Source organism: Mustela nivalis (assembly GCF_964662115.1).
Source record: "Mustela nivalis genome assembly, chromosome: 10".
Classification (NCBI taxonomy): Eukaryota; Metazoa; Chordata; class Mammalia; order Carnivora; family Mustelidae; genus Mustela; species Mustela nivalis.
Genome location: NC_139029.1, coordinates 102,948,168 through 102,973,265, shown reverse-complemented (window position 1 = coordinate 102,973,265; position 25,098 = coordinate 102,948,168). Strand labels below are relative to the sequence as shown.

The 25,098-nt window shown below is 37.5% G+C and overlaps 2 protein-coding genes across 8 annotated transcripts in view; one reads left to right on the top strand and one right to left on the bottom strand.

The window, feature by feature from the left end:
* Positions 1-11,659, bottom strand: part of ST7L (suppression of tumorigenicity 7 like) — a gene marked incomplete at its 5' end in the record, with an annotated part of 120,071 nt that extends 108,412 nt beyond the window's left edge. For 4 of the 7 annotated variants that reach the window (XM_082685068.1, XM_082685069.1, XM_082685066.1 and 1 more), the window contains 5 exons: positions 657-772; positions 4,423-4,477; positions 6,547-6,709; positions 9,591-9,673; positions 11,452-11,659. In XM_082685068.1, the coding sequence (XP_082541194.1) occupies positions 657-772; positions 4,423-4,477; positions 6,547-6,709; positions 9,591-9,673; positions 11,452-11,659 (625 nt within the window). The remainder of the gene's footprint in view (positions 1-656; positions 773-4,422; positions 4,478-6,546; positions 6,710-9,590; positions 9,674-11,451) is intronic. The other 3 variants (XM_082685070.1, XM_082685072.1, XM_082685071.1) reach the window with 2 other exon arrangements.
* A 635-nt stretch (positions 11,660-12,294) lies between these two features.
* The window catches only part of CAPZA1 (capping actin protein of muscle Z-line subunit alpha 1), a 48,671-nt gene continuing 35,867 nt past the window's right edge, over positions 12,295-25,098 (top strand). Inside the window, exon 1 of the mRNA XM_082685092.1 lies at positions 12,295-12,423. Within this exon, the coding sequence (XP_082541218.1) occupies positions 12,385-12,423 (39 nt within the window). The 5' untranslated portion in view covers positions 12,295-12,384. The remainder of the gene's footprint in view (positions 12,424-25,098) is intronic.

Below are 25,098 nucleotides of genomic sequence, written 5' to 3'. Positions count from 1 at the left end.
GCAAAAAATAAAGTGTTTAACTCTCAAGTTCCTAGAGAATGTAACTTTTAATTTGGATCTTGAAGGATAAAAGCAGGAAGCACAGAAGTAGGAGGATAATAGGAAAGGAGAGGGCATTCAAAGTGAAAGAACAGTGATAAAGATCTTTAACCATGTATTTAAGAGTCTCAATACTCTCTTCCATAGAGAAGACTTACACCTAAACACAGACATTTCTATGATATTCCACCACTTTCCACACACTTCTAACTTATGACTGGGATAAAATATATTCCATTTTAATCTACATTCCATGCCCCAGGGTTTACACTTTGCCTTACTCTTATGTATAATTGCATATGTTAACTCCCCAGACCAAACTGGGTACACTGTTCTCTGCATAAGCAGTTGCTATATTTGACCTGAAAGGTTTTTCAAGTAATAAAAGAAGCAATTTCATATTTTTATAAAGTACTTTAAATTCTTTATAAGGAGGATATGTAGTGTAACAACCTAGTTTACGTTCATAATTAATTTCAGTTTAATCTGTGTCTGTTATCCATGATGCAAACAACCTCAAGCCAAGTAACTTTGCGGATTATAATAAGTTATGCTAAAGAATTTTAAAAATAATTTTCATCACCACTGTTTACCCCATGAGCAGATATGACACGTACCTGTGTCTGAAGGACGTAAAAAGTCCGTGTCACAGGTGAAAAAGGTCTGATGGTCCTGAGCTGACAAATTCATGTCATAGTATGTAAGTGGCTCTTTACCAGTCACCCAAGTGTATCTTTACCAAAACACAAGAAAATATGTAAATTGAACATGAGAGAGCCTCTACCTATTACAACAGACACTATTTAAAATGCAAAAATACATGGTTACAAATTCTATATCAGGATGTTTTAAAAGCTTATTATCAGAAACACAAGAGATAACAATACAAACTACTTACAAGATGACAACAAAAATCAAAACCAAAGGGAAAAGGCCAGATTATTAGTGCTTCTGTATTAGATTTGAGAGGATAAAACAATTTGACTTATATACATACCTTATAAAATATTCTTAACTTCTCAGTGAATTTGAATTTTAAAAGTAAAACTACAAAGAAACTAGAAGAACACATGGGTGGACTTTTACTAGATGTCAAAATGGTAAAGAGCTTTTAAAGCATAAAGCAAATAGAAACTTTTTCTAGATTTTACTAAATTAGAAATTTAAACTTTTATATCCCCCTGAAGCCCACAAAAATTAATAGCAAGTTAACAAACCAGCTAATAAATACATTTTTAAGGGTCTAATCTCATTAATAATTAACAAATAGTGAATTAAATTAACAAATTTTTACTTTTCATTTGTCAAACGGCAAATATATGTTGCTGAGGATGAGGAGGAATATGGACTCACACATACTGCTGGAATTAATTAAATTGCCATTTACCTTTCTCTTTCCAAAAATCAATTAGGTAATATCTATTAGGAGTCTTAAAAATATTCACCTCTAGCTAGGGAATGGGCATGTGGAACTCTACTATGCCATTCTCTCTACTTTTTAATTTTTGAAAATCTCCATTAAAAAAAAAAAAAGAAGGGACGCCTAGGTGGCTCAGTTGGATGGACGATTGCCTTCGGCTCAGGTCATGATCCTAGAGTCCTGGGATCGAGTCCCACATCGGGCTCCCAGCTCCACGCGGAGTCTGCTTCTCTCTCTGACCTTCTCCTCACTCATGTTCTCTCTCTCTCTGTCTCTCTCTCTCAAATAAATAAATAAATAAAATCCTAAAAAAAAAAAAAAGGAAAAGAAAATAATAAAGTGGAGAGGGGAAAATAAAAACTGTTCACATCCTTTAATTCGGGAATCTCAGTACCACAAATCAGCCCTAAGGAAATAATCATAGATGTTTAATATCATATGCTAAATATTTATATATAAAGATACCACTTTAGTCTATATGTTGACAGTGAAACATAATCTGTGACCCAGATAGGGGAGCAATAGGTAAGGTAAGATACTTCCATATAATCATTAAAAACCATGTTTTTGAAGAAATTCATGTATGAAGGGGAACTTGGGTGGCTCAGTCAACTTTAAGCATCCGACCTGATTTTGGCTCAGGTCATGATCTCAGGGTCCTCACCCAGTAGAGCATCTGCATCTGCTTAAGATTCACTCTCCCTCTCCCTTTGCCCCTCTGCTACCCACTCTTCCAAAAAAAAAAAAATAAAAAAGCAATTCGTGTATTAAGAAATTCTGAGGAAAATTCATACATTGTGTTAGAAAAAAAGGGTGTGAAATTATATACACATAATGATGCCCAAGTTTTGTTTCTATACATGCATACAGAAGAGATATCAGATGGAAATACTAACAGCAGTTATCACTTAGTGGTAGGAAATGGTGATTTTTACTTTCTTTTTTTTTCTTTCTTTTTGATACATCTCTTCATTTTCCAATTTTCTACAGTGACTATGCATACATTTTAAAATTAAAAAAAGCATTTTAAAAGCACATTGAATTATTTATATGTATATGATAAAAGATTTTAAGTAATTTAATAAGTCTTTCATTTTCCAATTTTCTACAGTGAATATGCATGCATTTTTAAATCCAAAAAAAAGCATTTTAAAAGCACATTGTAAGTATTATTTATACGTGTATGATAAAAGATTTTAAGTAATTTAATAGTCCAAGTTGCATTGTTATTTAAAGTTTTTAAGCTATTTTGTGAGAAATTTCATAAAGAAAAAAGTAGACCCTTTTTCAATAAGCAAAGTTTTGCTACATATTCTAAACATGTAAAAAGATTATTTACTAATGATCTACATTATTCCCAAAATGACTTAAAGGAATTAAAAAATATAGTGTACAATATTAATGACCTTAATTTAAAAACAAATAAAAAAGACTACGTAAAAGCAAAAATTGGGCCATACAGTGGAGCCAGGAATGAATCTAACATATGAAATACATACCAAAGTTCTGTGCATTTATTAAAGGCTGACTACAGTAGGACTTTAAGCTTTCTAAAACCACACAATGATTAGCAGTGCATTGAAACCTTTACATTAAGATAAACTAATCATTCAAAAAGAAGTATAAGTATTCCTGATATCAAGATAAGAAATTTCTTTTTTAGATCTTTGTGAAGTGAACCCTGTAATACAACAAGAAATAGCCTAAAACCTTTTTATTTTAACAAATGGACTGAGAAATTCAAGGACTTGTTTCTTACAGAATCCCTTAATACAGACTAAAGGCATCTCTCATAAAAACCTAACTTTTCCTTCCCAGGATACTACTATCCTACACTATCAAGTCCTTAAGCACAGGGATTATCACTCTGTCACTCTGTATTCCCATCATTTTCACAGTGGTCATAGATAGTAGATACCTAATGTTTCTTGATCAATGAATTAAATAACATGCCCCAGTCTACTTCCAGGTAAAACACAGTTCTTATTAAAATAAAGTATCGGGGCACCTGGGTGGCTCAGTGGGTTAAGCCCCTGCCTTTGGCTCAGGTCATTATCCCAGGGTCCTGGGATTAAGCCCCACATCGGGCTCTCTGCTCAGTGGGGAGCCTGCTTCCCCCTCTCTCTCTGCCTGCCTCTCTGCCTACTTGTGACCTCTCTCTGTCAAATAAATAAATAAAATCTTTAAAAAAATAAAATAAAATAAAGTATCTTTGGGTATCTTTAAGTGTCAAAAGCTGCTTTCTCATCCAGAGTTAAAACCAGAAGAAAAATGGACACAGCAGTATGGATAGCAAAAGGCAATATAAAATACAATGGGTGCCTGGGTAAATCAGTTGGTTGAGTGATCAACTCTTGATTTAGGCTCAGGTCATGATCTCAGGATCATGAAATTAAGCCCCACATTGGGCTCCACCGTCAGCAAGGAGTCTGCTTGAGATTCTTTCTTCCCTCTGCCTCTGCTTCTCCCCATACATGTGTATGTGCTCTCTCTCAAAATAAATAAATATCTTTAAAAAATTTTAAAAATGCAATATAAAAATACTATACCCTGTACTGTTGCACAAATTAAGTTCATATTCACATTCAGATTGATATTTTCTAGTGAGTGTTCAAATAAATTTTGAAATTGAGCATATATGCATAAGAATATGCTCACATTTGTACTTCTTTTCTTAATCTCATGAATTCTCTGAAAAGGTTTTTTGCCAAAACCAGGAGCCAATTGTATACTTACTATTATCACAAACAACTGGCTTGAAGCAATGTTTCTCATGATTATAGAAGTAAATACAGTGAAGATGCTGCCAACTAAAGGTTGGGCTAATCATTTTACTTTATTATTGTTTTATTATCAGTGTCTCCAATTAAAAGAGCTGTAATGTGTTTATGAAAACAAATGTTTCCATAATACTTCTACTCTAAACCTAATGCTATAGTTATACTGAAAGCAAAATGCAATACCTCCTATATTCTGCTCCTCTGAAAAGATTTAGAGGGTTTCTCCATACCTTGCATTCTAAAAAACAAAGGGGGGAAAGGGAAATGAATTAATCAGCTGCAGTTCAATCTTAATTTCACCAACATTTATTGTACAGTCAGTATATGCTATGCACAGTGTTAGCCAGATAGCCACAAAAATGAATAAGGCCTGGATCATCCCTGCTGTCATGCAGCATACAATTAAATCTAGTCATTCTCCTATTTCTATTATTTCTATGGCATTTAGTTCATGATTCAATGACAGCACTTCACTGAACATATTATAATGTGATTATCCATTTGATTTTCAGTTTCTCTCTTTAGAAGACGAGGTGTTAGAATTTATTAATTTTTGTATTCTTGGAGCCTAGCACAGCATTTGGAACTAACTTGTTTAAATGAATGAAATGTCATATAAGAGTCAGTCATGTAAACTACCTTCTGAACTGTATGGTAAGTGCTACAGGAGAGATATATTTTGTTCCAAGAGAAGAAAAACAGAAAGTTAATTAATATTTTTCTGGAGAAATTAGAAAAGGCTTTAGAAAGGAGGCAACACGTGAACTGACACTGAATCGTGGTAAAAGACATTGAATTATGATAAAAAAAAATCATGGTAAAAGAAAGTTGCCAGATGACGAACATTCTAAGGAGAAAACGTATCATAAAAACCACAAAGTAGGGTGTCTGGGTGGCTCAGTCCTTAAGCGTATGCCTTTGGCTCAGGTCATGATCCCAGGGTCCTGGGATTGACCCCCCATCAGGCTCCCTGCTCAGCAGGAAGCCTGCTTCTCCTCTCCCACTCCTTCTGCTTGTGTTCCCCCTCTGTCTCTGTCAAATAAATATAAAAAATCTTGAAAAAAACATAACAAAACGGAACACCAGTATAGTTAGGCTAGAGTGCAGGGTAGGGAGTGTCTTCACTCTCCATATGCAATGATATACTCAATCTCACAATAGGGAATAAGATTACAGAAAGCATTATTATCATAATTATTTACATACTGGACTCAACTTCTTGAGGACAGATCTATGTCATATTCATCTTAATATGTCTCATTCTTAGGAGTTCTGTAATTATTTTATGAAAGAGGAGAAAAGAAAAGGATTAAGAAAAGTATCATTATTCCATCCTGTACTCTTGAATGATTGCCAATCCCCTCCCGACTGTTCCTGGTCAATACCCACTCATGCTTCAGAGCTCAGCTTCAATGGCGCTTTCTCAAAGACTTTCCCTGACCATATCTAAAAAGTGGCAGTATTTTTCTACTAAACTAATACTACTCTAAGTTCCTAGGGTTACCAAACAAATGAGACATCTATGGAATTAAGTCATTTGTATTATTACTGTATGAATTTTACTGATATCAAATTAAAGGAACAATAATCCAAAAATATCATTTTTATCTGGCCTTCAAATTTTTACTTTCCTAATTACATATCACCAATAATATTTACTTTGTATTACTGGATACATATAGAGGGAAAGCCTACAATTAAAGTATGATTAAGAGTATCTATACATGAATAACTGAGATTTCAATACCTTTGTAAATATATTGAGAAGAAAAAGTATTTTTCCTAACTTTGCTATGTTGGCAGAAATGGCTAATTGTCTCTGTTCTCTCCTTTATCTAGTAAGATCTCCTAATTATTAGCTGAGCATATGTATGCTGAGAAAATGGTTATAATCTCTAGCTTCCCTTATAGCTACTTGTGGCCATTTGGCAGAGGTCTGACAAAGTAAGCTGAAGTGGTAATCTAACATTCTGAGAAGTATCCTTGGCTGCTGGGGATTGAGTAGGAGGGAAGGGTGGCCTCCTACTGGCCTAGTCTCCTTCCCACTGACTGCAATGTAGATATGATGGCATAAATGACATGAACTGTCTTGAACCACAAGGGAAAACCTCACTTGAAGATTGGCAGGCTAACAAAATAGGAGACTGATGATCACTGGGTTTCTGATGATCACTGTCCTCTGTATCAGTGCAGATTACCTATATTTACATGGAAGACAAACTTCTCTCTGTTGTGAGTTTTCTATCTCCCACAGACAAATACAATCTTAACTATACAGCTCTGAAAACACATTACATAAATAGTTACCTGACAAATTCTGTCTGCTGGTTTCACTTTCTCTGTTGCTAGAAGGAGAACCTGGCTCTGAAATGCTGCTTTCTGTTCCTCCCATCAGTGGTCGCAAATGGCTCACAGATACTTGTTCAATAAAAGACGTGCCATGTTTATGAAAGTACCACCATTCAAATATCTACGACAAACCAAAAAAAATCCTTAATTTAAAATAGAACTGATCAGCAGATATATGAGCTCATATTAAAGCATTCCTAAAAGATGCTCCCATTTAATCTGGCATTTTAAATGTACTCTCCTTCCAAAAAATAAACCAAACATAAGATTCCCCAATAACACATGCTAGGCAGAAATAAAATACCTTTTTTATAACTTTGTTATGAAATTTAGAGAAGCTGGGCAAAACTGGAAGAAATATATCTGTAAATGAAATATTAAAAGAACAAGAAACAGGGGTGCCTGGCTGGCTCAGTCAGTAGAGCATGTGACTCTTGGTCTCTGGGTTGTGAGTCTGAATTCCATGTTGGGTGTAGAGATTACTTAAACAAATCAGCAAAAAGCATTTAATCTATAAGTAATCTAACTCCGTTACATTACATTGTCATTTTATTCTATCTACAGCATAATTAAGAGAAATAATTTTGAAACCAGCATGGTGGATTAAGACTAGGGTTAGAAAGCTCACATTTAACTCCCAGTCCCCTTGTGTGCTTTGGGTAAGTCACTTAACCTTTACCCTCTCAGAGCCTCAATGTCCTATCTATTAAATATGGTTAACAAGAAGTGTAAGTGCCTTCTGAACATGAAGTACTACTCCAGTATTTGGCAGTATAATTAATGTAGGTTAAGAGGTTGATTCTCATACTGAACCATTTAAAAATCAGGATATTCACTCCTTTAGGTTTTCATGGTTTATCAACGTTATGAAAAGAGAAATCAAAAGAATCCCTGCCGGAGTGCCTGGCTGGCTCAGTTGGTACAGAATGAGACTCTTGATCTCCAGTTCTAAGTTCAAGCCCCATGTTGGGCTAGAGAGTACTTTAATTAAAAAAAAAGAAAAAAAATTTTAAAAAAAAAGCTCTATGTTGAATTAGCAGAATGTTTCATATTTGGATACTAGCACTCCCAATTCCCTTTGCCTGGCTTTTTTGGGGGTTTCAGCTTAAATGAAAGGTCCCCAGGGAGATTTCCCTGATTCCACAGAACAGAAAACAGTATTATATGCACTCCCCCTGGATCCTCCATTTTCCTTTCAGAGTAATCTTTTCATTTGTAATAATTAGCTAAACAACTGGCTTCATTGCTATTCTTCAATCTCCCAAACACACTATCCACCACCCCTTCTGGTGGAAGTAACCCAATCAGCATAGATAGAGCTCCATATTTCAGGAAGTAGAAGAAATTATAAAAATAATAACCTTTGCTAATAAAAACTCATCAATATTATAAGGGTCATGACACAGTTTAACCTTTAAAATGTTACTTGAATTTCCTAATTTTCTTTGCAGTATATTGTTATGACCACTCTATTTTATTATTAGCTACTGCTGTTAACTATATTAACACATAGTTTGCATCCTAAATTCCTCAGTAATTTTTTTTTTAATCAAGAGAAAATTCCTTTCTTGGCTAGCATTTCACTTCCAAAAATGGCCAAGTATTAGTTCTTATTAAAAAAAAAAAAAAAAAAAAAAAAACAGAAACAAAAAACACTCTAATACAAATGCCATTATTTCTACTATAATAGAAGAGCACCATCTAGAGATGAGAAAAAAGCACAGAAAAATTCCTTGGTCATGTATGCCATACTTCCTCAGATTTTTATCTGTAGCAGTATTTTTTCAAGGTTTATACTAGGACACACTAGTTCTCAGGGATGTTAATAGAGATTTTATATATATATATATATTTTTTTTAATTTCTTAATTGAAAATGAGAGTTCAGTCAATTAAGACAAGGGAAAGCCGAATTAAAGTTACAACTTCTCAGAATAATAATGGTCAAATTTCATTAAGTGCTCACTGTAAGCTAGCTACCATGTTATTGAAAGATCTTAGACACATTATCTCATTTAGTTTTCATAATCCTATGAAATTGATATTATCATCATCCCCAGTTTATATGAGAAAATTAAAGCTTAGAAAAGTTAACTAACTTGCTCAAAGTCACACAACTAAAGTGATGGTTCTGAAAACTAATATAATATTGTATGTGAACTATACTTCAATTTAAAAAATTTTTCTTCTCGCAATTAAAAAATAAATAAAGTGATAGTTAGCTTGGCTCCAATACTCTGCTCTTAAACACTCCAGAGAAGATAACTGGCAACCTATGGGCTGAATTCAAGACACGAATGCCCAATGTTCCCAAGATTAAGGTATTGGCAGACTTTTATATAAAAACTTGCTGCATCCAGAGTCTTCCAAAGTCATATGAAAAATTAGAAGATCTCATAAGAGTGGTCTGCAATCTATATGGCAACAACTAGCTTTATACCCTTTCAAAAGGAGCATGAATTGTCCAGATTAACCAGTGCTAAAAGTAAATAAGAAACTTAATTTTCACACATTTTTTTTTAAAGATTTTATTTATTTATTTGACAGAGAGAGATCACAAGTAGGCAGAGAGGCAGGCAGAGAGAGAGAGAGAGAGTGAAGCAGGCTCCCTGCTGAGCAGAGAGCCTGATGTGGGGCTCAATCCCAGGACTCTGGGACATGACCTGAGCCGAAAGCAGAGGCTTTAACCCACTGAGCCATCCAGGCGCCCAATTTTTACACATATTTACACTCTATATCATTTGTTGCTAAATTGGGCCCTGCAATCATTTAGTTGGGAACGCACCCCCAATCCCTGCCCCTTCCAGTAAGCAACAGTCTTTCATATACAAAGGAATACTGCCAGTCTCTAAATGTGGAGAGGAAGGTGCAGTATTTTTTTTTTCAAATTCTGAACACATATTGAGAATGCTGATTTATAAGTATTTATAATTATTGTAACCGTATAAAGATACTTGATCTTTAGATAAATACCAAAACATGAAGGAAATGGAAACTACTTACAAATATTAGTCCTGATATCAAAGAAGATGTTCCTGTAAGTGCCACATAGAATTTCGGTGTCAATGAATTTAAAAATACTGTCACTGCAAAAGGAAAAAAAAAATCAACGTTTAAAAAAATGCAAATGCAGAATATTCAAGTTACAAATATGCAGGTGTCTTTATGAGTGGAGGAACATAAATAGTGTTAATATCTAGTATGAGATTCCTTTGAGAAAGCTCTACTTTTTAAAAAGGTACTTTAAATTTCCATTCTATCACATCTTAAAAATTAGCTTTGCACATGTAAGGGTAGCATTTTAAACTGACAGTTTGTTAAATAAGCAAATCAAAGTGGGATAATTCAGTTTACTTTTGAGAATAAATTAAGAACTTATAAACCGTAACTTCAACAAGAAGTTTTGCAAATCCCTAAGAATAAACTAAAAAAACACCCTGTTACAAAGGAGATTTAAAACAACTCCCTAATTATTTTGGTGAGATACAAACCAGTGTTTCAAATTAGAGGCAAGGAACCAGTATGTGTATGTATTGTTTGTCAGCTAGAGAGGAAAAAAAACCCCAAAGAGAATAGCAACAGACTGAGAGAACTCCTTGAACCTGACTCACTGGAAGCCTGGACCAGATTTTTCACTTCAAATAACTGTCTCATAAATACCACAAGTTTCAGAAATTAATAAAAATCTACCACAGTTAACTACTCTCATCCCAATGGTGTTATCTAGTTAACACGTGGAAAAATAAGTGATAAAATCAATGAATAATATTTCACTGAGCATGAAAACCACTAGTAAGCACTTCATTAATCAGTTACAGAGACAGCAAATTAGCTCTTCCAAATAGTCTAGGAAGGCCAATTTACTTAGTTTTAGTATGTTTGTTATATCCGAACTTACATAAAACCTATCTTCTAAAAAGTCCAGAACATTATCTCACAGTATTTCATGTCATCTTATGAAAAAGAAAAGGAGACATTTGCCTTTTCTTGCTGCAGAAAAATAAACCACAGGTACTGATAGTCATAGTCATCACACAGCAGAAATACTTTCATCTTGTTCAGAGCTTGAGTGGAAATACTGTAATGTAATGGTAAAAGGCCCTGGCTCCCATCCACTTTGTCCTGGCTACAGGTAAAGAATAGTATTTGCAGAATCCACGGGGATCCTCACTTCTGACACGTCTTTGTATCTTCAGCTCAGACTACATAGCAAGCTTTCTACGAATGTTGAAAGAACCCATTACTGTTTGTGGCTCTCTTCCCCTTAACTTCCTGTACTGTTTTATTACTCAAGATAAAGCCTAAAGCAAAGAAGAGACCAAGATACCTCAAAAACTTTCTTGACAGAACTATCTTAGAATATGATAATGGCTGGCTAAGATCATGGCTTTTTTTTTTTTTTTTTTTTCCTTTTAGGTCTTTGAATGCAGAAACCCTCATCTTTGTAGTCTGGGTGTGGGAACTCTTGGCTAACCGGCGAGAGACTCAAAAGAATGATTTTCAATGGATCCTACCAATGCTGGAGGTATATATAAATTCTGCAACGGATATGAAAATGCTCTCATCTTGTCCTACTACCTGAAGCCTACAGTGTGTCAGGTGGCGGGCTCTTCCTCGGGTAAACGAGGACAGATGCAGAGAGGGCGGATCTTAAGAGCTCAAGGGAGGAGCCCATAGCTGCTGCTCAGGTTTGACAATCAGCTGCGGAGTTGCAGACCGGGAGAAGAACACACTAGGTAGAGCACCAAAGACTCTTTCTCTGAAGCTCTCCAGTGACTGCGGAGAATCTCTGCCCTTTGCCTCTTGCTCCCGGTCCCTCTTCTAGCTCCCCCCGCCCATCCCCAAGGAGGTCTGGGCCTCTCACCCGCAGCCAAATTCTCACACAGCCTCAGCGGGACCCTCAGAGCGTAAAGCAGTCCCAGCCCCGCCACGAACCACAGCGAGGCCCCAGTCCCCGCCAGTCCGGCCCGCAGCCGCTCCCTCCAGCCGAGCGACGGGCTCAGGCCCGGAGCAGGTGCAGGAGGAGATGCCGTAGCAGTGGCTGCTTCACCCAATCCGTCTCCGTCCGCCATCTTGCCGCTCCCGCAGGCTCCGGGAGCTGGGAGGGGAGAAAGGCAGGAAACCGGGAGTCGGGAATCCTGGGATAGTGGCGGACCTAAAATTGGCCTCTGTGGAGGCTGAGTCCCAGGGAACGCGGACCCAAAAAATTTGAAACGTGAGGGAGCGTCCCAAGACTGAGGTTACCTTTCCTTCGAAGGGCAGAAAAGGGTGACTGGCGGCACATATTGGAGGAACTGGACTGAGATGTGATCTCTGAGTGAAATGTTTTCGCTTCCATGCGAGTGACGGTCACCTCTCACCCTATTCCCAGGGTTGGAAAAGCCACCGACCGTTCCAGGGCCCGAACAGCAGTTAGCCCTTTGGACTCGGCCGCCACAGAGATCACTGGTACTAGGAAGACCTACAGTAACAATTGCGATTTGGTCGGACGGAATTCGGGTGTCAGGAATAGTCGAAACATGCTCCCAGCGTCTCATAGATGAATGGAGGAAATGAACGTAACTCAGTGAGAAAACTATTAGTTTTAAAATCATTTAAGGAAAAGTTTTAAGGCAGAGTTAGGGACTTCGCGGAGGGACGGCGCTCAGAACCACCACCCCGCCCGAAACAGACATGGCGCCCTCTGGGTCGGCGTTTCCGGGCGGGTCCTTCCGACAGCCCCCGCGGTGATTCCATCACTCAGCTTCCTTCCCGGCCTGCCTCGCGCTGGGGCCGGGCTGGGCCAGAGCAGCCCAAGATGGCCGACTTCGAGGACCGGGTGTCGGATGAGGAGAAGGTAAGGGGTCCGCCTCTCTCTCTTGCCTCCTCTCGCGACAGGGAACGGGGGCCTGACCTGGCTGCGGTGGGAACCCTGGCGGTGTCCCCAGAAAAAAGAAGCTTCTTGGCCTGTACTGGGATACGCTCTGCAGTTGGGACGCTTCTCTCTTTAGGGGCTTTGGTCTGCCTCACGGTGGCCCCAGTTCCCCATTCCTCAACTCTTTTTCTCTTCCTGGGCCTGAAGCACAGCCTAGTGACCCTTAAGCAAGAGAAGAGACTTTCGTTTATTGAATTGTGACTGTGGACTTTCTTGTGTAATTAAGAGCGGGGGCGATGGTGATGTCTCGATGTATCAAGAAGCAATTATTTTACCGCCTTTAACTGTTGGGGCTCTCCCCATCCCCCCATTTTTAGATACGATTGAGGCTAGTTTAGGGCGAGTCACTTCCTGGTCAGGATGGCCTCTTAACTTCCCTTTCGCTCCTCCTTCCTCAGGAAGTGATTTTGCTGTCACGACTCCTCGACAGGGAGAGGTACCCATGTGTTGTCCGCCCATCCACTCTTTTCTTACTTACTATCGGCTGAACTGATTCTCAGTAATAAATGTGTAAGCCTCAGGACATTAGCTTCAGAATTTGACCACTTTTCCCTGTAGACATTCCTTGATTGATTGCATGTATGCACATAAGCCTGCGATGACTCCATCCTTTGCGTCTTCCATCCTATTAACGGTAGTTTTTGAAAAATAGTTTTCTGTTCCTTGTTAACAAATCAAGAATAGACAGCGGATTTTTTTTTAACTCTATAAAGGTTTTTTTATATAGCACATAAACTTCATATTAACACATTCAAGTCTGGACAAAGCATCATGCCTTCTTTGATGCCCCACTGTTAATGTCTTTGCAGTTAAATTTCAGTGTGTAATTTGCATATTTACTTCTTAAAATGTGTTTTAAATACAAGAGCGTATTCTACGTTAGGTAAAATAACCTTTTGCTGACAACTGTACACCTTTTTTTAACACTTAGTCAGGCATTTCAGTAACTATCTGATTTTAAAGTCTATAGAAATTAGAATGATTTCACTAGATGACTCGTTACAGGAAAAGAATTATGTCTTTCGTTTTCTATAGTGGCTGTTACAAAAATGTGCATTCTTGCGCGCTCTGTAAATGTATCTGGGCTCTTTCTTTTTTTAATAAAAGATAATGGGATGGCACAAGGGACTGTTTATGGTCCAGGAGTACTCAGTACAGAATAATTTCATTTGTTGTACCTACATATACCATGTCATTTTGAAATGTTGAAGGATGTGCTAACCATTCACAAATCATTGAATAATACTTTAGCATTGAATTTTCTCATTCTTGAAAATTCTTGAAATTTCTCTTTCTTGAAAACTCTCCCAGAGGAGAAAAGGACACCTTATATATGAATTTATGCTGAAGAGAAGGCTGTAATAAAATGTCTAAGTCAAAGAGTTATGATTCAGATGAAATTAAATTATAGTAAAAATCGGGATAACCAAACATTTGTTAGCTCAACTGATGGTCCACTTGTTTTAAGGAAAAATACGTTACAACAAGATTTCACTAAACACTTAAATAACAATAAACTTCAAAATTTATGGTATCCAAACAATACTGCATTTACCAGTATTGTTGAGTTTTTGTCTTTAACAATAGGGTCAAATGCCTTCTTGATTAAACTTGGGAAAATGTAATATATGTATTTCAAAAGAAAAGTACAAATTGAGGTGTCTTTGATTATTGACAATATTTAATAACATTGTCTTGATTTTATAACAGATTTTTTTATTAAAGTATTTTGCACTTTATTTTTTTTTAAAGACTTTATTTGACAGAGAAGGACAGAGTGAGAGAGGGGACACAAGCAGGGGGAGTGGGAGAGGAAGAAACAGGCCTCCTGCCAAGCAGGGAGCCTGATGAGGGCCTCTATCCCAGGACCCTGGGATCATGACCTCAGCCAAAGGCAGCAGCTTAATGACTGAGCCACCCAGGTGCCCCTATAACAGCAAATTTGTGACCAGTTTCCTCTTATCTCCCAGGATACTTCTTTTGTTGCTTAATTTTAATAATGACACAGCAAGCATGTCAAAATTAGTACAGTAAATCTGTCCCAAAATGCTGATGAATTTCATATTTAGTAAACAGTTTTAGATTAGCCACATTTCTTCATTATTGTGGATAACTATGAATAGCTGGTATTAAGAAGTGTCATATAACCCAATGATTTGAGATTCCTGAAACTTTGTTAGATCCTTATTTCCAGACAGTAACTAAACTGTGTTTCTCTGTTGCAAATCTGTAAGTAAAAAGAAAGTGCCTTGACTTGTAAGATTACTTCAGTTCACCTTTAGCTTCATAGCTACATTACCCCCTTTCCTCCAAGCTTCTAATTCCTTTTAACTGAATTCAGGAATTGAAGTATTTTCCCAACAAAACTAGTTGATTTGATTATCTTAGCATTCACAAACAACCCATAAGAGAGATTCTTGTCCTATAAAACTTTCACAACCAAGGCACAATTACAAACAAATTTTTAAGTTATTTTCAGCTGTAATTTGTATTGATTCTTCCTTGAAGGAACTCTAAAGTTTCCATTTTTTTTTTTTAAGATTTTATTTATTTGCAGACAGAGATCACAAGTAGGCAGAGAGGCAGGCAGAGAGAGGAGGAAGCAGGCTCCCTGCCTAGCAGAGAGCCCGATGCAGGCCTCGATCCCAGGACCCTGGAATCATGACCTGAGCCAAAGGCAGAGGCTTTAACCCACTGAGCCACCCAGGCACCCCTCCATTTTATGTTCTTTTTAACCAAATTCTCAACTGCATTGGATTTGGATTTTTTTAAGACATTTATGTCATCATGTGGGGTATATATATATATATATATATATATATTTTTTTTTTAAATCTGTGAATTTGATGTTGGTAATCTCTGATGTCCTTGCAAGTATTTCTATAAAACCTCGTAAGATCAGCCATTCTCATAAGTAACTGCTTAGGGTTTTTATCACTTTACAAAGAGGAAGTTGGGTTTTTTAACTTCTACATTGTTACCTGAAATGGTCATGATGAGCTGCCTAAATAAAACAGGAAGTTGAAAGTGTAAAATTACTTGCAGAAATAAATGCTTTTAGTTTTCTCCTCGAGTTCAGTTTCCGAGAATGAGTTATAGTCTTCCAGTCACTTAGACACTTCAGTTACTAGGTTCCAAAAGCTTAACAAGACATACTTAACAAGTATGACAATTAGGAAACTTGAAGTATGAGACAAATTACTCACTTGGGCTCCTTGCATTGTCTGTTTCCTTTATTTCATGATTCAGCATTTAAAAAACATAATTGCAAAAAGAATTTTAAGGCTGAAAAAGAGGGCAGTTAGTGTATTTTTCCCTTCAGCTTATTAACTAGTAGAATATTTGTGAACAATCTAAAAAATGGAAATCTATATGCCTTAAGCTTAGAAAATTATATCATCTTTAGGGCACTTTTTGAGAAATACATTTATCAAAATTATTTAGGAGTGATGTGGGAGATGTAAATAGATACAGAAATTTGAGGGCTCTGTTAAAGTTCATAAAAAATAGCCCTTTAAACTGGATTTTTAAAATTATATATTACCTCTTTATTTTACCAGATGATTTATTACCCTCACAGGATAAACCCTAGAGCTTATTCCCAATAGGTATTTTCTAAGAAGTCATCAATTAGGATTAGTACTGCCATTCTTTTATCTTCCCTTTTTCCAGTTGGCTTAGCTGAATAGTATTTATAGAATCTGTTACAAAATCCTTGGATAGGCTCATAAAGGATAAGCAGGTGCACATTCAGATGCCAAATCTTTGGTTAAGAGTGTAGGTTTATTATAATTTCTTCCAGAACATTTACCTATTTAGGATCAGTCTTAATGCTAAGCAAAGTGGTATAATTTGTTGAAAAATTCAGACCCTAGGTTTGTCTGAATCAGAAGCTGCGCATTTTTCACTTTACTGTTTTTCCCATGTAACCATGAATGAAAAACCAGAGTAGAGGTGTCCATTTAATGAATTATAAATGAAATATTGTGATGTAGTAGGAAAGAATGATACTGAGTGTCAGGAGATTTGGCCTCTCTCTGCGAGCTTTTAGCTACCACAGTGCTTTTGGAAACATCACTTAACCTCTGTGGGTCTCAGTTTTCCTGTAAAATAGGTAAAAAGAATTGAATCAAAGTAACCCAACAAAGTTTAATGAACCTTTGCAAACTGGAAAAAACAGTCTTTTAAAAATTGAAACATTAAAATGTTTCAGGAGTTTCTCTCATTGTCTGCTTTTGCACATTTGCCTGATAAAGAAACTTAGTTCTTTGGTAACTGAAACTGTATCTTTTTATTTAGTGCCTAGCATAGCACCAGGTACAGAGTTGAGGCACAGTTTATTTATAAGAAGACCAATCAATCACACTTTCCTTCATTCTCATATTTCCTCAGCACATCCTCCCTTTCCCACCCCCATCCCCAGTTATTTCTGGGGTATTTCTCTAAGTATTTCTTGGGTTCTGGAATGTGTCTCACACTCTGGGTTCTTCTTTGGACTTTCATTGTGCCTGAGCAGCTGCTACTAATAGTGGTGATCTGCCATGCCACTGCTGGGAACCCTCCAGGAGCATTTCTCCTAGTAAATATCATAAAACTGCAAAGCCTTATCCATTCCCATATGACAATGAATATATACATCTAGCCTTGCAGAACCCCTAATAAAATAATAAAAGTATTTCCTTCATCCACTTTAAGTTCTCTCCTTTAGAGCTCAGAAAAAGCACACGCTATAAAACGGGTATCATTTGTGCTTTTCTACTCAAGAATTTCATTTTCTCACATGCCAAAAAAAAAAAAAAAGGAAGAAGAAGAAGAAGTTCAAGTTCTTCTATGGATCAGCTCCTGAAAATAAAAACCCTGGATAGGAGAAATTAGTCATGATACTGAAGACCATTTAACTACTTGGGGATTTCTGAACTAGGTGATAATTTTAACATGCACTTAACTGTTGTTTTCTCTTTTCCTTTCCTCAGAACGTCCTGACACCCTTTGCCTTTCAGTTAGTTCATCCCACCATTGTTCCCTTTTAGTCACAGAGGCCCAGTACCTTGGCATCATCTTTTTCCTTCTTCTCTCACGTTCAGTTAGTATTCTAGTTCTGTAAGTTCTTCCTTCCTGTCATTAGATTCTGTTCCTCCATTTCCATTAGTATTTTTAAGAAAATTATTTTTTATGTATATGAGTTATAATCACATGCTCAAAATTAAAATGTAGGACAGAGCATGAGTAAAAGTCTCCCCACCCTGTTTTCCAGCCATCTAGTTCCTGAGAGGCGGCCAATCTTAAGCAGTTTCTTCTATACCTTTTCTAGTCTGTGCATAACAGACTGACAAATGTACTTTTTATTTAACATCCCGTCCATCCACATTCCTTCTCCATTTAGTCTTCAGGACCTTTTTTGATGCTTAAGTTATTTTTAACAACATTCTTAATTGTTCTCTTTGCCTCCAGCCTCTTTTTTCTGTCTACATTTTCAAGTATTAAAATTCTATGTATCCCAGTTTCTGCAGTCCTTCTCCTCTTAAAGACATCTTCATTCTTGAGTTGCTCAGGCCAAAAAGTTTAGTGTCATCTTTGACTTCTGTTTCTTTCATAATCCACGTATAGTCTATTAGCAAATCCTGTAGGCTCTGTCTTCAAAATATGCCCAGAATTTGACTGTTTCTCACCACACCTTATTCCAAATACTATGGAAAAAGCCACTGTGATCGCTTACCGAGGTTATTGCAGTTGTCTTCTCTCTGATGTCCCTGATGCTACTCTTGCCTCCTTACCAGCCGCAGGCTATCCTCAGTGCAGCACCCAGAATAATCTGGTTAGAAAAATATAAGTCAACATATCACTTTTTTGCTCATAATCAATGGCTTCTCATCTTCTTCAGAATAAAAGTTCCTACTCTGACTACAAGTCCCTATGTCTTTACCACTTACCTCTCTGACCTCATCTCCTACCTATTTTCCACTGGTTCTCCCCGTTCTAGCCACACATTCTCGCCTAAAAGGGTCTTTGAGTTTCTTCTGTGTGCTGGAGCTCTCTTCCTTCTATGTCCTTACTTCCTTCAGCTCTTTCATCAGAAGTCACCTTCTAAATGAAATCTTCTCTGGTCTCTCTCTATATTTCCAAATCCTAATATTTCATTATCCCCTTACCTTCCTTTATTTTTTATTCCTTAGCATTTATCAATGGCTTTCATACCATGTAGTTTATTTAATGTTATCTGTTGTTTCTCCATTTAAGTGTAAGGTCCACAAGTACCATACACTGATGAGTCTCCACTGCCTAAAACAGTGCTTGACAAATAGTATGCTGTCAGATAATTTGTTGAATGAATGAATCTGACCAATAATAGCATCTGTCTTGATTTCATAACTCTTAGAGGACAGATTGATTTCCAGATTTTATGAAGACATATTAAGGATTCCAATACTTCCATATTACTAACAGTTTAATTTTATTAATGGAGCTTCCCACTCGGAAAGTTTCAGCACTTCTCCATTACCCACAGAATAAAACCAGACTTGATCTTAGTAAAACTACTGCCTTCTGACTCATCTTATTCTACTCTTCTCTTTTATTATCTCCAAATAAACCCTCCGTTCCTATGAGACTGGTCTGCTTACAAGAGGCTGTTTTCCCCCTGCACCTTTTGTCAATCCTACGGTTCCCCCCCCCCCCAATCTAAAGCACTTTGGAGAGCTCAATTTAGACCCACCTTCCACTTCCTTACAGTAGTCTTTCACCAACCCAACCCGTATCCATCTCCCGTTTCCTCTTAAGCTCTGTGCTCTGTATTTGTACTAGTAATTTGGCTTTGAATTAGTTATTTTTAAATGATTGATAGATCTTTACTGAGGGCAATTATTTGTATAAATTCTTTTGCTAACAGTGGTAAAGTATAAAAAATTTTAAAAGCCAAGGTGCTGACTATATACAGTCTTTAAAAAAAAAAATCTTGATGCCCAAGCTCTACCCTATATCTGTTACCTCAGAATGTCTGTGGTTGAAACCTAAGCATCAGTATTTTTAAAATTCTTCAGGGTGTCCTAACATACAGCAAAAGTTCAGAACCATCAGCTTAAGGCAAAAGGGGGTTTGTTGGTCTCTTGCACTATTCTTTTTTTCTTTTTTAAAAGATTTTATTTATTTATTTGAGAATGAGAGAGAGCAAGAGAGAGAGAGCACATGACTGGGGGTTTGGGGGCAAAGAGAGAAGGAGAAGACTCCCTGCTCAACAGGGAGTCTGCTGGGGTGCTTGACCTCAGGACCCTGGGATCATGACTTGAGTCGAAGGCAGACGCTTAACTGACTGAGCCACCCAGGCACCCCCTGTTCACTATTTCACAGAGATCTGAACTTTAAAGAAAACATCTTACTCAAAATTCAGTAATATCTAGGCATTTACTTAGTTAAAGAAAGTTAAGTATTTGCTATGTGTTAGTCTCTCATGTTACCTCATCGGATTCTTAAAACAATCCTAGATATGAGCAGGTATTATATCTACAAATGAAGAAACAAAGACCTAAGCAATTAAATGTTAAAGCCAGCACGTGAAACCACATCTGACTCCCAAAGGTTTTGAAGAAAAATTAAAATTGGTAAAAAGATGTAATTTTGAGTTAGAAAGCCATAAATGCCAGTTGTGCAGTAGATCTTAATGTCAGAAGCTTTTGTTTCCATGCAGCAGAGGTTTTCACCACTGAACGCTACCCTTTTGGACTTTGGTCATTGCTCTCAGCATCTGCATCTCAAGGGGTTTAGTGTGGATTTTTCCCTAGTTTCGTAACTTGGTCTTCCTGTTTCCAAAACAATGCCCATTGTATATCCGGCATTTGGAATCTTTAACCTGTCTGTCCAGTCACCTAGAATAGATGGTGAGAGTGTATACATTTTAACCCACCTCCTAAGCAGCAGGTTGCTTACATGATCTTTTCATTCATTTTTATCTTTTCTTTCTGACTCATTAGTACATATCTGACTTTCCTACTTCCTTGGTTCTTTTTTTTTTTTTTTTTTTAATAATTTGTGGATTAGTTTTTTTTTTTTAAGATTTTATTTATTTATTTGACAGAGATTACAAGTAGGCAGAGAGAGAGAGGAGGAAGCAGGCTCCCTGCTGAGCATAGAGCCCGATGGGGGACCTCGATCCCAGGACCCTGGGACCATGGCCTGAGCCGAAGGCAGAGGCTTTAACCCACTGAGCCACCCAGGCGCCCATCCTATTTTTTTTTTTTAAGATTTTTTATTTATTTGACAGAGAGAGAGACAGATCACAAGTAGGCAGAGAGGCAGGCAGTGAGAAATTGGGAAGTAGGCTCCCTGCTGAGCAGAGAGCCCGGTGCAGGGCTCGATCCCAGAACCTCAGGATCATGACCTGAGCCGAAGGCAGAGGCTTAACCCACTGAGCCACCCAGGCACCCCTGCTTCCTCAGTTCTTGAACTAGACACTTAGATCCTCTAATTAAAACAAATAGGGTCTTATGGCACCTGGGTGGCTCAGTTAAGCATCTGCCTTCTGCTCGGGTCGTGATCCCAGGGTCCTGGGATCCAGCCCCAAGTTGGGCTTCCTGCTGAGCAGTGAGCCTGCTTCTCCTCTCCCTCTGCCTGCTGCTTGTGCTTGTTCTTCTGCTTGTGCTCGCGCTCGCACTCTCTCTGTGTCAAATAAATAAATAAAATCTTCAAAAAAATAAATAGGGTCTTTTACCTCCTTCCATATGCATTTAAGGTAAGACATTTTTTAAGGGTTCACTGAGATTGAGCCAGTACTTAATTTTTTTTTCTGTTCAATAGTTGATGTCATATGGCTTACCACTGACTTTGAACTTCTAAATGAACACTTAAGACGTATACTTGGGGGAAAAAAGGCGGGGGGCACCTGGGTGGCTCAGTGGGTTAAGCCTCTGCCTTCGGCTCGGATCATGATCTCAGGGTCCTGGGATCAAGTCCCACATCAGGCTCTCTGCTCAGCGGGAAGCCTGCCTCCCCACCTCTCTCTGCCTCCCTCTTTCTCTCTGCCTGCCTCTCTGCCTACTCGTGATTTCTGTCAAATAAATAAATAAAATCTTTTAAAAAAAAAAAAGATGTATACTTGGAAATCTTTTTACCAACATTCTGAGGTTTTATATTAGAGTCCAGAATGAGAATGAAGGGATAATTTCCTTCTAACTTGGTGCGTAGAGAAATTAAAAGGGAATGGTTGGGAAAATAAAATAGACAAGAGCTGATTTTTTTGTGTCTCTTGTTTTATGTTTAAATATGTCATGTTTGTATACTGTTATACTAGGTGACATAAAATACAACAATGACCCTGTTAAAGAAAAATTATTCTGACACTTGTTAAAATAAGAAGACTTTATTCAGTATTTTTGCATTAGGGGAGAGAGCTAGAGCTCAGCTCCAAATAAGGTAAAAACAGCTGGGGAGCATAGCCATCAAGCAGAGTGAGGGGGTCAGTGATAGAAAATTACTAAGAGGACACATCAAGGGTAGAGGGATTCTTGCTAAACAGCTCTAACAGGATTCTTGTTAAAGGCAGATTGAGGACTTATACTTCAAAGGTGGGGATAAGGAGCTTGATCAGATATCAGAAGTGGAGGAATTCTCCCTAGACTGACAACAGGATTCTTGGTACAACTGGGTTAGGCAGGTCCTAGATAGGATGGAGCCAACATCAAGGCCTAGCTGAGGAGAGAGCTCAGAGGAGTCTTATATTTGGTCAAGGAGAAACTTTGATACTTACATGTATGTTATGTAGTTACTTCAATAAATTTTCAAGCAATTATTCTATAGAGTTGATAGAATTTTAAAAATGAAATTGTTGGGAGGTCCTTTCTGTTTGCTAGATGGAGTGCTGCCCAATTCATGAATCATTTAATAAAGCCAATTAAATCTTCCTTGAATGAATGAGTGAATGAAATTGTTCTGCTTAAGACAAACTTGCCTGCTTTCCCTACCTATTGTCTATATTTGACAAACTTAAAATTGGTTGCTATAGAGAAAACAGTTTCTAAGAACTACTTTAAAATGGCTTTTAAATGATGGACATGCCATCATTTGTTTTTTATAGTATCTATCCTAATTTAAGACATTTGGTGCTTTTGGGGCACTTGGGTGGCTCAGTGGGTTAAGCCTCTGCCTTCAGCTCAGGTCATGATCTCAGGGTCCTGGGATTGAGCCCCGCATCAGGTTCTCTGTTCAGCAGGGAGCCTGCGCCCCCACCACCACCTACTTGTGATCTCTCTGTCAAATAAATAAAATCTTTTTTTTTGTAAAGATTTTATTTATTTATTTGACAGAGATTTAGTAGGCAGAGAGAGATCACAATCTTTTTTTTTTTTTACAAAAAAAAAGATTTTACTTATTTGACAGAGAGAGAGATCACAAGTAGGCGGGGTGGGGGTGGGGAAGCAGGCTCCCTGCTGAGCAGAGACCCCGATGTGGGGCTCAATCCCAGGATCCTGGGATCATGACCTGAGCTGAAGGCAGAGGTTTAACCCACTGAGCCACCCAGGTGCCCCTAAATAAAATCTTTAAAAAAAAAAAAAAAAAAGATATTTTGTGCTTTTAAGCCGTGCCCTTACTGATAAACTGTATATAGCTAAATTTTTATTTCTAAGTACATTCTGAGTCTTTATAGTGTCTCTAGTTCTAAACTAGGAAAATAATACTTATTTGAAATTTTAAAAAACAGCTAACAGTAAGTTTTATTTAGTGAAACCAATATTCCATTTGGTATAGAGATCACTGAGAATATATTTTTTTTCTAGAATTACAGCCCCAAATTAAATTCTCACTAGCCTCTGAGAACCCTTAGCCAGGAGGGATTTTGTTTATTTGATAAAGGCACTGAAACTGGAATTCTACAGCTTTGATACCATCATATGTACATGTTAACAGCTTGGAACCTGCCTATTAAATTATTGCCCCAGACAGTTTATTGTTGATATATACCGAAAGCTTTAGTTAGAATCAAATGAAGAATTGAACCACGTTGAGGCAATGTATTTTTTTTTTAAGACTTTATTTATTTATTTGACAGACAGAGATCACAAGTAGGCAGAGAGGCAGGCAGAGGGAGAGGAGGAAGCAGGCTCCCCACCAAGCAGAGAGCCTGATGCGGGACTCGATCCCAGAACCCTGGGATCATGACCTGAGCCGAAGGCAGAGGCTTTAACCCACTGAGCCACTCAGGCACTCCGGTGCCCCTATATTTTAAATATTCTGCTGACAACAAAAATTATTATCTTTTAAAATTTCATAATAATTGAAAGTAGATACTATCCCGCTTTAGGGTAAGGATATGATTTAAAGACATTAAGTGACTGACTTTCAAATCCAGGTCTGTCTCCAGCTCCAGAGCCTGAATCTTTCCGGTTTACCGTAGTATCCACTAGTAATCTGAAAAGCTAAGAAAACTTCCATAGTATCCTGTTATTCAGAAGAATTTTTGTAAACATTTAGTAATTGCCTTCTATGTGCTCTTACTTTGTTGGACTTTGTATAGTAGAGGAAAGGAAAGCAAGGCAGTTTTCAAAGAAAACTTTAGTTTTGGGGGACAGAATAATATCTATAGAACTAATTATAGTAATTATATTTTGGGTGCTATAATAAATGTTCAAACAAAGTATGGTATAGTATGGTAGAGGATTCTTGTAAGTACTTGGAGTACTTCTTGGAAAGAAACAGAAGAACCCAACCTTTAAAGATAGGAAGTGTTTAGACGGGCAAGGATAAGTGGAGAAGCAAAACTTTCAAGGACAGTGTAAGTCAGTCCCAGAAGCAAAGTCTTTAATACACGCAGTAGTCTAAGAGGGAGGTCAAGGTTTTGGAAGACACCAGAGAAACAAGCTGGCAGAGATTTGGCTCCTGAAGTATTCAAAGTTTGGGCAGTATAAATGGGCCTGGGCCTTCCTGGTAATAGAATGGGGCTATTATCTAGGGGGAAATGTCTTCCTTGCCTGTACAGAATTATCCACTAACATTCAAACAGAGCTACAGTTGTTCAATACTCTAGTCCTGTTGTATGTGATTGTCAAGAAAATCATTTTTAAATCAGTTATGAAGATGTACTGTTGAAATATGTGGATCTGTTATTAAAAGATTATTTAAGGGACGCCTGGGTGGCTCAGTTGGTTAAGCAGCTGCCTTCGGCTCAGGTCATGATCCCAGCGTCCTGGGATCGAGTCCCACATCGGGCTCCTTGCTCCGCGGGGAGCCTGCTTCTCCCTCTGCCTCTGCCTTCCACTCTGTCTGCCTGTGCTCGCTCTCACTCTCTCTCTCTCTCTCTCTGACAAATAAATAAATAAAAAAAAATAAAAGATTATTTAATAAGCTAAAAACCCAAGTTTTATAAGTTTTCTAAGTGTCTTTTAATATATTTTCTAAAGCTTCTTACTATAGTATTTGAAAATTAACAAAATTAGCAGTTTCTGGGGAACAATAAGATATATTAATTGGTTTGATGTTTAAACTTTCACTACAGGTACTAGTAATGTAATGAAATTTTGAATCTTGCAAGGATTAGGTATTTTTCTTTATTTCCCTCTTTTGGAGAGGTGAAAAGGTAAGAAGAATGGGAAGAAAACTTATCTCTAGGAAAAT